Genomic DNA, 14079 nt, shown 5'->3' on the forward strand with positions numbered 1-14079 from the left:
TACAATCACATTATATATCATAATAAAAGAATTTCACAAATACTAACAAGAAAGTTGTTAAAAAGTTTAACCCTTTATAAATTAATTTGAATTTTAAGTAACAAATTTGATCGTTGGTGGTTGGATTTTATTTTTGGGGATTTGGTTTGCATTATTGGTTTGAGCAATTTGGTGGAATGAGAGATTGTGATGAAGAAAGGAAAAAGGTTTTTGCATGTGTGGCACTTATTTATTGCAAGCAAAAGAGGGCACAGGAGTCGTCGGCAGAGGCATGTGTCTGCTTCTTTTCTCTCTATCACCCAAAATATCATATTCATGCAAAATCACATAAATTTTTAATCCATTTCATGCCGGTTAATATTATTTAAATTTATTAATTTCACAGAAATTATTTATGTGTTATTAAATATTCATTTGAGAAACGTAAAATACTGGGAAAGCTGTTTGGTGAATATTGTTGGGTAGATGTTATGTCAAAGTAATCGGCCCCAAGAATAAGAAACATCGTATTAAAAAATACGCTGTGAAAGACCCTTGTTTGGTCAACCCATTCAACCTTTCCCATTTCAATGGTTTGATGTATATGCACACCTATAATAAAATAATGATACTTTAACAACATATTTTTACAATATTTTAACATCATTTACGTGTCATTCTGTTATTGGTCTTTGTTAATGTTTATGATTATTATTATTGATTGTAAAGTAATTTTGGAATAATCACATAATAGCATGTAGATGATATTAAAATGTTATCAAAAAATATTGTAAAAATATATTATCCATTGTAATATTGTTCACATTTAAAGTCTCATCAATAATATATCTCATTATATATTCAATAGGCTTATATTATTTCGATCTAAGATAAAATTTTAAACTTTAAAACTTACCTTAGATTTATATCATTTATATGATATTATTACTATTATGGTTGGAAGTTTCGCATCTATTAGAATAATATATAAGTAGATATAGATATCATTTTATAAGTCAGTTTTTAAGATTGAGTTAGGTTTAAAATTTACCTCTTAACATAGTAATAGAACCAACTTAAAACTTATATAAATTTGAATATTAATATTTTATGTGAAAAAATTTAAAGATTTACCATCGTTTCCTTATTTTATATTACAACAACACATGATAATATTCGAACAATATTGAGATATAGGCTAATTTCAAAGAACCTGCTGACAAAACACTAAAAAAAATATGAATTAGGAATAATTGAGTGATGCAAAAAGGATCTGATACTAATATCCTTGAAAGAACAAGAAAAGTAAGATGAAGGAATGGAGGTCCTTGAATATGAAACGTGGTGGCACCTGAAAGGATGTGCACCTTTGATTATGAAATTTGGTGGCACCTTATAGGATGCTATAAAGTATTTTAACTTACAGAATAATTTTACCAATAATGCATATGCTTATATAAATGTGGTGTAATAATGTAATATTTTTTTCTCATCTGGGCATTTTAACAAATATACTATAATAATGAAGAGTATACAATCCCAAAAATTATGAAAAATAAAAAAAAAAGCTTAAATTATTTCATTGAAATTAAAAAAGCAAATGTCCAATTCACACAGGGAAAATATTCAAACAAAAAGAAAATTAAACTGACTATTTTTTTAATAATAAGGTGTTGTGGGGTCTCTAATAAAACTCTATTTTTTCATTATTTTCAATTTCTTTTAAGTTAAAGGAGAATTATTTTGATCGGAATATCATTTTTTCATCACGGTTGGAGCTTTCTTTCTGCACTTTCAAGTTTTCTTCATGTAACTCTAAATTTAATTGTGATTCCGATTTTGTCTTTTGAAATATATATGTATAATATAAAATAAATTAGGTAAACAATAATTACTATTTTCCTAACACTCCTAATTTCAAGTTTTCTACACTTATATTTTTTACCACCTTACACTCCTAATTCATTTTTGAATCAAAGCGTTTTTTTCTCTTTTTCAGCTTTTTTTTTTTTTTGTTTTTAAGAGCATTAAATTTATTTTCCTTCGTTTTATTTCATTTTTCTTCATCTCATCTCCTTCATCTTCTTATATGTATTGTATTTGTATCTACTAGTTATAAGTTTTATATATAAACTCCAACTTTTAAATTCTAAATCATAAATCTTAACCTTTAAACTTTAAATCCTAAATTTTAATACAAACACATAAAATAAATAAAATTGAAAAAAAATAACAAAATCCCAAACTATTAAAATAAATTTTATATATATATATATATATATATATTGGATAATATCATATTTGAAAATAATATCGTATTTTGAAATATAATGAATTTCTTAACCAAATTTCGAAATCATGATAAAGTGTTTATGAGATTTTAAAATTTGATAGCAACCCAAATTTTAGATTTCAAAATTCCATATACTCATAGTCCTAAATTCTTAAATACATAACTCTAAATCTTCAATTCCTTTATTACTTACGTTGAACTAGGAATTTTGACTAAATATTTAAAAATTTAGAAATGTAATAAATGAATATGTATTTTATTCGATTTTCTTGACACAAATTGTTTGAAGGTTGAAAGTGGACTGTGGGGGGTGTGGAAAGGATGTGTGTTATGCAGTTCTAGGTGTAGGGAGAATTGATCAAAGGAGAGAGATTTTTTTTTTTACTATAATCAGAAGATCAATTCAAGAATTTACAAGAAAATTTAAAATTGTAGGAAGAAAATTGGAGATGCAATAAAGAAAGCTCCTTCACGGTTTCAAACACGAAAGCATATTTTAAAATAAAATGACGTGTTGTTTAGCTAACTCTTTCTATTCTTTGACAAAAGAAAAAAAGTGCGTTGACTGTGAGCATGTTATTTTCATTAGTCAAAGATATAAGTTAATTAGACTATAATTGAAAATTTTACGTTGTTATATATGTTATTTTATAGGTGCACAAAAAAGTTGAAATTTGAATGAAAATGATGTAATTAAGTATGTAGCAGCCACAAGTCATGACTAAGCAATCCATGCTTTTTAGTTGTTTTTTAACCAATACCGAAGAACATAAGAAATCAAATAAATTAGATTAGTTGAATTAATTTGGTTTACTTTGTATACAGTTTTTAAATTAAATCATCACAACAAAAAGTAAATTATATGCATTTTTTTAGTTAAATATAGGTTAAGTTTTGTTAATACTTTCTTTATTTTTATGCAGTGGCGGAGTTTAAAAGATTTATAGAAAGGTATTGATTACCCTAATTTTTTTTTTCTGTATACGTAAATTAGCATCATTTTTTTTAATTTTAGTAGTATATTTTATGTAATTGACACTTGTAAAACTTTTAGATATTTATTTTGATATTTCTAAAGTATTTTGGGAAGATTTTTTTATGTAACTTTTATGGATTAAATAGAATAATACTATTATTTACTATAGTTTTAAAGACATTTAACCTCCCTTATATTTTGAATAAAATTATATTCTAAAATAGTTGCAGTAGGTATTCTGTTTTCACCTTCAACTCTGTAACATCTTTTGCACCTTCCTCCATTACAATTTTCCTCACTAGTTTGTTTATTATATTATCTACACATTTCAGATTCTAGGTGCAACGACGAAGAGAACGAAGCCCACAAGCCCAATAAGATAATTGCCCTTTTCCAACCCTGGGTGTTGCTCCCTTCAGCACCATACCTTTCTTCCTTCACCTTCCATTTACTATTTTGCCCCTAAGTAAAATTTTATTTTTATGATTATTATCTTTTAATTTTACCCATTTACAACATATTCCACTAATAACCTATTCTAGTCCCCCATACATGAGTAAAATACTTTTCTTTCATTTTAACATTATATTTCTTCCTCTCTTTCTTTCGTCGCTGTGAGATACTATAAGTTGCAAAGGTTGCTGGTGGTGGAAAGAATTATCAAGCAGTCTCCCTTTCATGGTGCAGTGTCGCTCTCGTGGTGCAGTGCGCGTGTTGCTTCCTCCAGGTGCGTATTCGAATAAACCTTCAAATAAAACCCTAAAATAAAAAACGTAATTTAAACGGAGGTGACATTCCTTCAACGGATGTCAACATCCGTTTAAGGTAAAACTGATGTCGACATCCGTTTTTCCTTAAACGGATGTTGACATAAGGATGTCAAAGGTTACATTTTTTATTTTAGGATTTGTTTTATTAGTTTATTCTTTATTTTGGAAATATTTTAATAATTTAATTTAAATGTTTTGATTTATTATTTTTGAATATATTTTTAATGTATTTTAATAATGTAAGGAAAATGAAGAAGAAAGAAACGGAGGAGGAGAAGTGAAAGGGAAAAGACAAATGGGGTTGCAGAGTAAAACGGAAGACAAATTGTTAAACAGAAATGAGAGATGGAAAAATTGAGTGCAAGAAGTAAAGTAGGAGAACTAGGTTTGAAATAAATTAAAATAATAAAAGTAAAAAATTTTAATCTGAAAATATAATTAGAATTAAAATAAATTGGGGAGATGGAGAAAGAAAAGTGCGATGGTGGAGGGAGCAACACCCTCCGACCCTTTGCATTTTATGAAATTTTCGGAAAATAAAATATGGATATATGGCCATTTTACGTCCACCAATAGTTACCAACAAAAAATTCGTAAAAAACATAACAAAATAACGCTACACAAACATTTTTATTTTCTTTTAATACTATGTAACAAATCAATATAACAATTACATTATTATGTTAAAAATAAATTAGTTAAAGCTCAATTCGAAAAAGTAAATTTTAAGTATTCAAAATTCTGAAAGAATTTAATAGAAACTTAATAAAAAAAGTTAAATTTTAAAAAAATTATAACTGATTTAATTTATAAAAATAGGATTTTTCCACAAAACAAGAGTATACCCATTGACCCGAGAAGTGGAGATTTAACTAAAAGTGGTAAAGTCATTTTCCACACCGTGTGACCAAGTGGGAAGGGGCGCTGGCATATGTGACTGTTTATAATTTCATTCAATTTCTGTGATTAATTTATAGAAAAATAATTATGTTTCTTTACATGCTATTTGTAGATTAATAAAATTCGGATATTTTTAGTCATTTAGAATATTTATATTATATGGCTGTTAAAATGAACTATTTGTTCTAGAGTTAAGACATTCACACTGACAAATCATTCGTGTATATTTTGAAATTGTTAAATAAGTGTTTCAGTTTTTATTTACTCAATTTAAAAGAAAGACTTTTATTGTTAAAAAAATACGAAAAAATAACTTATATAAATAATATATTTATAAGAAAAAGACCGGTTTTGATCAAATAAAACATCTCATTTAAATTACTCTCCTAAACCGGAACATGATTAATCAAATAAAATATTTTGTTTAAATTACTCTGATAAATCAGTTGAGGCACTGTGATGAAATAGATCCCATTGAAGAGAAATACACACATTTCAAGTACATATTTATCATACATCAAACATCTTTGAATAAATTAATATACTTTCTTTTAGTAGAATTATGGGTTAGTTTAATTGGCATTATGAAAAAAAAATTATAAGAGAGAAGCAACAGATATTAGTATGAATGAGAAAGATAAGGTAAAAGGTGGACATTGAAAATGGTGTTGAAAATTAGCACAGAAGAAGCAGACGACTAACTAGAAAAACAACAACGAACCAATTTTCCATTTAAATAATCACCGGCCGTCTGGCGGCTGTATTCCACATTTCATTGCTTTCAAATTTCAATCATGCGAACACTATAAAATCTATTTTCACATTCTATCACTGTTTCAGTTTTTGTTTCCCATTGTTTATTCAACTTTAAGCCTTAGTCAATACTACCACAACTCTGTTTCTGCCTCAATTTTCTTATCAACCCAGATAAGGTACCCATTTTTCAATCTCAAGATTAACACTCTTTAGAAAATAAAATAAAAGGAAAATGATGGTTTACTTTGTTTCTGAACTTGCTCTTATTAAAAGTCCAAATCTTTTTCTAAAAAGGTTTCTGGGTTTTGTTCTTCAGTTTTATGTTTGATTCTTTGATTTGAAGAGACGGTGCATGGTCTAATTTTCAATTGGGTGGCCGTGCCTGCAAATATTTCTGTCTCTTAATGTTCTCATCTCATGTTAGAACATTAGATTATGCAGATTGCAGAGTATACCAGGACCATTATGACTTGTGGCTGCTTTGGAGCCAAATCTGCTAAGAAAAGACGCTCTTCTAATGCTGCTGGCGAGATTGATGGTGAGGATTTGGGGGTTGGATGTTTTCATATTTTAACAATGCTTTTCATTATCATTTATGTGTGCTAAATATTGTAAATAAATTCGTTTAAATGGCTCTGTAGTTAAAGATTATTAACTTGCAATATGTTGATCTATAGAGTTCTTTTATTGCCGCTTATATTCATTTGTATTATTTTGTTGTGCAGGTTATCCCCTTGATAATGTTAGGCAATTTTCTGATAGAGAACTGAGATTGGCAACTGATAATTACCACTCAAACAATAAGATAGGACGAGGAGGTTTTGGAACAGTTTACCAGGTATAAATTTTAATGTTTGCACGAAATCAATATGAATCTTACTCGCTTAAATTCTTCATTCTGGGACCAACCTTAATACATTGTTTTTGGGTTATGAAGAATATCATCACACATACACTCTTTTTTACTCTTCTTTCAGCATTAGGCTCCTTGAGGAATGACCAAACATACATACATACATATGGGATTCTAGTACCAATAAGCTATATTTTCCCCAAATGAAACATGATAAACTCAAATTTGAGTATCTGATGAATACACGCCATAAACAAAAAAATCAAATTGAGGTGCATTGTTTAGCATCTAGTCTTGCATGTTAAAATGTTTCTTTCTTATTGAATATGTGTTAAGCTATTGAAGAGTAATTGTATCACTTTAGCATTTTAGGTTTCTTACTATGTTAAGCCATTCTAAAAAGCCATCATGTGACAATTTTTCTAGGGAACCTTAAAAGATGGAAGACGTATAGCAGTGAAGACTCTCTCATTTTGGTCAAAGCAGGGAGTTCGAGAATTTTTGACTGAAATTAAAACTTTGTCAAATGTTAAACATCCAAATCTTGTTGAATTGATTGGATTCTGCATCCAAGGACCCAGTCGTACATTAGTCTACGAGTATGTGGAAAATGGGAGCCTTAACAGTGCACTACTTGGTAAATATGTCAAATTTTCGCAGTATATTATGAAGTCACAAGTTAACTCCAGATACAGATGAGAGAATGAAATATGCATGTAAACTTTATTTCCTTTTTTCCTTCCTTTGTAGGCACAAGGAACGAAAACATTAAACTAGACTGGAGAAAAAGATCTGCCATCTGTGTAGGTACTGCTAAGGGTCTTGCTTTTCTTCATGAAGAACTTTCACCACCAATAGTGCACAGAGACATCAAAGCTAGTAATGTACTACTTGACAAAAATTTCAATCCCAAAATAGGTGATTTTGGGTTGGCTAAATTATTTCCAGACGGTATCACTCACGTTAGCACAAGAATTGCTGGAACAACGTATGTAAAGAGTTTTTAGAATACATAGTCCATGCAGTTCTATTGTTAAGAATTCTTACACTGTCATTTACCGTAAATACTTTAAAAGTCATATCTGTCATGATTCTGATTGATTGACAGTATAAAAAGACAGAATAAAAATAGATCTTTTTTGCTTGTGTCACTTTGTCTCTTGCCCAAATCCTATCTCTACATTGTTATTGGATTAAACATATTTCAATTTTTGCATTTCATGAATTGGTCAATTTATACTTGAACTATTGGTTATGGAACTCATTAATGCAATACCTGCAGTGGTTACTTAGCACCAGAATATGCAATAGGTGGCCAGTTAACCAAGAAGGCTGATATATACAGCTTTGGGGTTCTTATACTTGAAATAGTTAGTGGCAGAAGCAGTGCCAGGAGGACAAACGGGACAAACGGAGAAGGATCACCCAAATTCCTCTTGGAATGGGTACATAAATCTTAGTTTTATGAGTTACTTTGCAACATTATATATTTTATGTCCAATAGATATTTATACTATGAAATCCTATCATATCCTTCTTACTCAATATCTTGTTTATTCATTATCTCTCCACTACCTTGTTCCATGTAACCTAATACATTGGTGTGTTCCTGAAAATAGGTCATCTTTGGTTTTAGTTCTTTAAAATCTTAAGTTTCCATCCATTATACTTTGCAACTTCTGATAGGGTGAGATTTTATCAGGGACTAAAGTTTGAATATTTAAGAGAATTAGGAACAAAAACATTTAATTTTAAAAGTTCGAGACTAAAATCAAAGATGACCCAATTTATTAAGGATAGAAAACATTGGGAATTCATTTTACAAAAAAGGTAACATAGAGTTGAATAGTGAGACAGGATGATAAAGAAGAAAAGTTGATTTTAGAAGATGATGGATAATATGATGAAATTTATTGGTCTTTGACTTTGATGGTATTTATTTTTGTTTATGCTATTCATATTGTGGAAGTTTGGAGTGGACATGATGATAGTTATTTGGTCTAATAGGCCTGGCAACTTTATGAGGAGGGGAAATTGTTGGAGTTTGTAGATCCAGAAATGGAAGAGTTTCCTGAGGAAGAGGTACTGAGATACATGAAGGTTGCACTTTTCTGCACACAGTCAGCAGCAGGTAGAAGGCCTTTGATGATACAAGTTGTTGATATGCTATCTAAGGCAATCCAACTCAATGAGAAAGAACTTACAGCACCAGGATTATTCACAGATGAAAGAGAATCTTCTAGTAGGAACTCACAACCTGTTCCTTTTATTACCTCTACTCATCTTGCTATTACTCAGGTCACCCCACGATGATGTGTATTGCAGAGTTGCAAATTTAGTAAAAAAAAGTAGTACTTTTTTGTTTTTTAAATATTGTTTGATTGTCTTTTTCTTTTTCAATTTAGGTATCAAAAAATATAACCTGGCATGAAAGCAATTTCTGTCTATGTGTTTGATTGTCTTTTTAAATATTGTTTGATTGTCTTTTTAAATATTGTTTGATTATTTCTGTTGATTATGTGTTCATGTGAATACTCCTATTAAGGTTTTTATTTCTGCCTTGGTAATAAACTCAATGGTACAAAGACTTTGAGTTCTTAAAGTGAAAAAAATTATGTAATAAAAAAAAATAATATGCAATATTTTTATTTAAATAAATGGTAGATTCATTTTCACTTTTTATTCTTTCACTTTTCTTTTGTTAGTATCTTTTTCTTAATCTACTCGACTTCGTCTTAACCTCTATTTTCTTTCAAATTCATTATAAAAAAAACAAAAACAATCATAAGAATAAATATATTCTAATTTTTTATTAATATAATTTAATATTAATCTAAACTCTTTTACTTTTAGTCTTCAACTCTTAACCTTTTAAATAATTCCAACAACTACATATACGATATATCAAACCATAGAATATATTTAACGATTTTAATATAACATGCGCATCATGTATAAATATTACTACATATTTTGAACAAATATGATATAAATGATTTTCAAAAAATTAAAAATTTCTAAAGACCAAAATCAACCATTTCTAAAGAAGCAAAAGCCAACTCTAATCAAGGCTAATAAAATTTAATTTTACAGCAGAGATAAGAAAAGTAGGATGAGGTACAAATATATCAACGGAAATTTTAAACACCGTAAAAGAGTCTGTTTGACACCACCAATCAGCAATCCCAACAGATAACTTTCTGTCTAATAGGATGTATTAACCCATGATCATTGAATCTCCATGTCATAATTGTCAATGGATTTAATTCACATAAAACCTTAAAGTTGGTAATAAAATGTAACCAATAAGCATTAGAAGCTAATAACAGGGCAAAAAGATTCACTAAAGACAGCATGTGGAGAAAGAGATGCCAGAAGAAAGATTGAAGGGGAACTGAGGTATGATACGCAAAAATCATGCAGCAGCCTGCTCCTCAGTGGCAGGAGCTTCCTTCTGGAGTTCGTCTGCGGCGCCATTAGAGGCAGCATCCTTTGGCTGTGAAGCAGTTGCACCTTCTGCTGCAGATCCAGTTGCTTTTGATGCTTTCTCTTTTCCATCCTTACCGTCTTTGGCATCTTTAGCAGGAGCAGGTGGCGGAGGAATCATGTGAGGTGGTGGTGTATGCTTCAGCTTTAACAGTATTTGCCGCAACCTAGACAGATCCGTGGGTTTGCCGGGCTTTGGGCCTTGAATGACTGTAATTGATGGCTTCTTGTCCTGATCCTTTTTGCCTCTTTTCTTTTCAATGTTGGGAACTTCACGAGGAATGAGCTCTGCAATTGCTTTCCAATAAGCTTTGTCTGCCTCCTTGTGAAACTTCTCTTGACTAGCCAAGAATAACTGCTCCATAGAAAAATTCCATTCCCTATTAGAACAGTAAAAGATACATCTGGCGCAGATGATGTCCTATTGCAAATAAAACTTACCTTCTCCCTCTCTCTATTTTGAACCTTGCTAGACTCAACATTAACCTTCCTCTTCTCATAGAAAGCCACCTTATACTCCTCAGCTTCTTCAATAATCTTCAACCTCATCTCTTTTTCTCTTTTCTCCTTCTCTTCTAGGAGAATGGCATTTTGACTGCACAAGGAAAGCCAAAGGCATTCGTTTTTTATGACAACTGAGTTCAGTAAACTTACAAAAGATGTTATAATTTATTGGCCCAAGATGAGAGATCGAGAAATTGATGTTCTACCATCAGGTTCAGAACTATTTTTCCCTCGATAACTCTATAAAGTGGAGATTTAGATTAATCACAATAACTTTCTTTGGTTAAAAGTATTTAATGGTATTAAATTTATTAATGTGACATTAACAAATTATCGTAAACATTTATTACAAACAGTTCCTGGGATTGAATATCTAAAATATAATAAACTTCATCTAGACTCGGAAAAAGTTAACATGTTGACTGTTTAAGTCTTGCACCATATAATTAACATAAGTATTAGAATTCTAATTTCAGAATTGCTATTTTATTTGACCAGAATTATCAGTAAACAAGAAAAAACAATGATAATTTGCATTTTCTTTTCAGGCCAGATCAAATTTCTGTGTATGATAAATCAAACATTAGAAGATCTTCATTCCCATATCAAATGCCTGTGCGTCGGTGGTAAAATTGGAGAGAAATATTAGGATAACAGCCACCGCAGACATTAATTTCATATACCAGGATGCAGAAGCCAATTGTCAAAAGGCTATAGCAAGATAGCGGGATGGCTGCCATTTTGAATATTACTAATTGTTATTACAAACTAGAAACTTTATACTACACATTAAAATTCAAAAGCAAACAAAAAAATTAAAGAAATTCATGATAAATAGTAAGACAGATTATACACACAATCACCATCAATATAGGAGCTAATAACAAGAATAAAGTAAACAAAAAGGATATAACAGAAAAATAACAAATTAAATAAAATTAGCAGAAAGTGATGTTGAAAGGAAGAAAAATATTGAAACACGAGAAAAAACAGTCCGACGTGAAGTGACGAAGATAAAAAAAAAAAGGTAAATTTTGTGGAATGGTGAAGGAAGAAGGGTTCCAAATCCTGTCATGCTTTTGAAATTGTGTACGGGGTAAAAAATGGGTTTTTGGACTCCCTATATCATGGTAGTGCTACCATAACACAAAAAACTGCTATTTTGACAACTATTATTACAGCCACAATGATCGCTATTGAAAACTGGTTTGCTCTAATCTAGTACTCCATAATAGCACACCATTTGACTACTATGAGAGCTACCATCATATTAGAGAAGAGAACATTGAAAAACCATATAAATCAATGAGGGAAAATTCAGTTCTGTTCAAAGAATGTGGAACACACAGTTAACATACATTTGCATGAGTTAAATTCCTTTTCAGATTTTATTGCATGATAAATCAAGCTTATTTGCATAACCAGATAGCTAAATATCTATTACTCCCTAAAGCAGGTTGGAAGAAAAGAAAAAGAGATAAACAAAATCAGTGACCTCGGTATATTACGATACTGAATTAAACCCTATAAATATGAAGTATAACTTCCATAGCACACTCGCAAAAAACCAAGATCAAGAGGATCCTATACAACCCTCATCAAGATTTATCATCGTTTAAGTTCAGTATAAGTTGCTTGCCTGCTCTAAGCTCAACAGTCAGCAAGGGTCAACTTTAGCATTTGATCGACTGATCATCTGATTCCCAAGGAGAAGGAATCAAACAATGATTATTTTCCAGCCAACATCTAGTCAAATTAAGTGATCACATAGATAAAACCCTAAAAACCATCAAATCACAGGGACAGAAATAAATCCGAACCGCACCCTTAAAATTTTTCGTACAGCGCAATTTACTCTAAAGTACCTCATCTCACAATAATTATAGAGTATAGAAATCCAACATCCATGAGTGAAAAATCAACCACCCACCCCTTCGTTCATTATTTCCCAAACTTTCTCCATCCACCAGACTCCCTAGCATACAAAAATCGATACCCTAAATCTCGGGGAAATAATTATATATCTTACAACAGCTCAAGTAACTGCTTGAAGTAAAATCGTATCAACCTAAGTTCACCAATTCGCTTTCTACAACATCAACATCGCCACTCCCGATTCACAGTTCTAATTGCTTACTAGCAACCATGAGACTCTCGGTGAGGAAACTTCTGGATTAAAGCAAAATCATCGCAGATCTAAGCAGATTCAAGTGAGATCCAACAAATTCACGAAACAGAAGAGGAAATTGCAAACAACCACTCACCGGCGCCACTCGCGAAGAGCGTAGCCTTCCTCCGGCTCCATCTCGGTCGGCGGAGGAAGCACTGGACCGTCCGAAACGAAAACTCCGTCGCCGTCACCGTAGCCGTTTCCGTTTTCGTTTCCATTCTCTACGGAAGCAGATTCGAAGGGAGACTGAGAGTAAGCGGGAGCCGGATCAGTAAAGCCGTAGATCTCCGGCGAAGCGGCGGCGGAGTGATCAACGGGGACATCACCATCGGCGGAAAAACCGCCGGTGAAGGAGGAGTAGCCGCCGTAGCCGGAGAAGTTTTCCTCGTCGTCGTCGTGTTGGTGAGTTGAAGAAGAGTTGACGTTCAAGTCATCGGTGAAGGCATCGAAGGAAGACATGTCTGCGACTGAGAGTTTCTCTCTCTACAAATGGTTTCTCTCTCTTCTGTTAAACGCAAATGATGGGAACACTGTGGCTTTGCTTTGACGGAGGTTCAGCACTCTAAACTCTTCCACTTTTTAAATACTTAACGGTGAATAATAATACAAAACAAAATGTGAAAATTCACATGCAATCTATATATGAAAATAAATATTATGAAATACATATGACAAAAAATAAATAATTAAAGTCTGATTCATAGTTGCTATAATATTTTTATTACAATAATAGTTATATAGTATTTCACGTTAAAACAAAAATTCAATGATATACATTGAAAGAGTACAAAAAATTTATTAAAAAACTATACACTCAATCAATTAAAATCAATAGATTATTACGACAATTATTACAAAATACGATAGTTTATAATTTTTTCATTAGAGATCTGTATATAATGATAGACTATTTTCTATTTTCTTTAAATAATGAAAAAATAGAGTTTATGCGTAGTTTTGATCATCCAACTAAACCACAGTATTAAATAAGTAACTTAACATTTACATAATACTTCTGATGTCTGTTTGATAGCAACAAATTCATTTAAATGAATGATTCATCAGAAGAACAATAAGTTTTAAAATAGAAAATAAATATTGATATGGACAGGGCTGCAAAAATAATTTTTTTATCCAGACATTATTAATTATGCAAATGTTTGATAAGAAACTTATTATCGAAAAATTATTTTATGATCGAGCCATTTTATTTTTTTATTTGATATTTTATTTATAACAGTTAATAATGTAATTTTCTTAACAGTTTTTCTCTACAATGTTTCATTAATTTTATGAATTTCATATTAATTTTGTTAATTATACTTTAATTTTGATACCATAAAAAGATATTTCCCATGGTTAATAATAACAGTAATTGTTGTCATTGTTATT

At 30.7% G+C, this 14079-nt stretch overlaps 2 protein-coding genes across 4 annotated transcripts; one reads left to right on the top strand and one right to left on the bottom strand.

Annotated features, from left to right (window-relative positions):
• The first annotated feature begins 5581 nt into the window (after nt 1-5581).
• LOC124830201 (putative serine/threonine-protein kinase) lies at nt 5582-8974 on the top strand. 3 transcript variants are annotated; one of them, XM_088114870.1, is made up of 7 exons: nt 5582-5850; nt 6107-6212; nt 6400-6512; nt 6954-7164; nt 7278-7515; nt 7810-7972; nt 8535-8974. In XM_088114870.1, the coding sequence occupies exons 2-7, from the start codon at nt 6110-6112 to the stop codon at nt 8838-8840; spliced, it is 1134 nt and encodes a 377-aa protein (XP_087970996.1). In that variant the 5' UTR covers nt 5582-5850; nt 6107-6109; the 3' UTR covers nt 8841-8974. The 3 variants fall into 3 exon arrangements, with proteins under 3 accessions (XP_087970996.1, XP_087970998.1, XP_087970997.1); XM_088114872.1 differs by having other exon boundaries at nt 6116-6212; XM_088114871.1 differs by lacking the exon at nt 5582-5850 and having other exon boundaries at nt 5868-6212.
• A 652-nt stretch (nt 8975-9626) lies between these two features.
• Nucleotides 9627-13256, bottom strand: LOC124830186 (clathrin light chain 1-like). The gene is made up of 3 exons (XM_047303837.2): nt 12782-13256; nt 10455-10608; nt 9627-10368 (listed from the first exon to the last, which is right to left on the bottom strand). The coding sequence occupies exons 1-3, from the start codon at nt 13144-13146 to the stop codon at nt 9943-9945; spliced, it is 945 nt and encodes a 314-aa protein (XP_047159793.1). The 5' UTR covers nt 13147-13256; the 3' UTR covers nt 9627-9942.
• Between the last annotated feature and the right edge of the window lie 823 nt (nt 13257-14079).

The sequence above is a fragment of the Vigna umbellata genome, chromosome 5, assembly GCF_029865625.1.
Source record: "Vigna umbellata cultivar VRB3 chromosome 5, Vumbellata_1.0, whole genome shotgun sequence".
NCBI lineage: Eukaryota > Viridiplantae > Streptophyta > Magnoliopsida > Fabales > Fabaceae > Vigna > Vigna umbellata.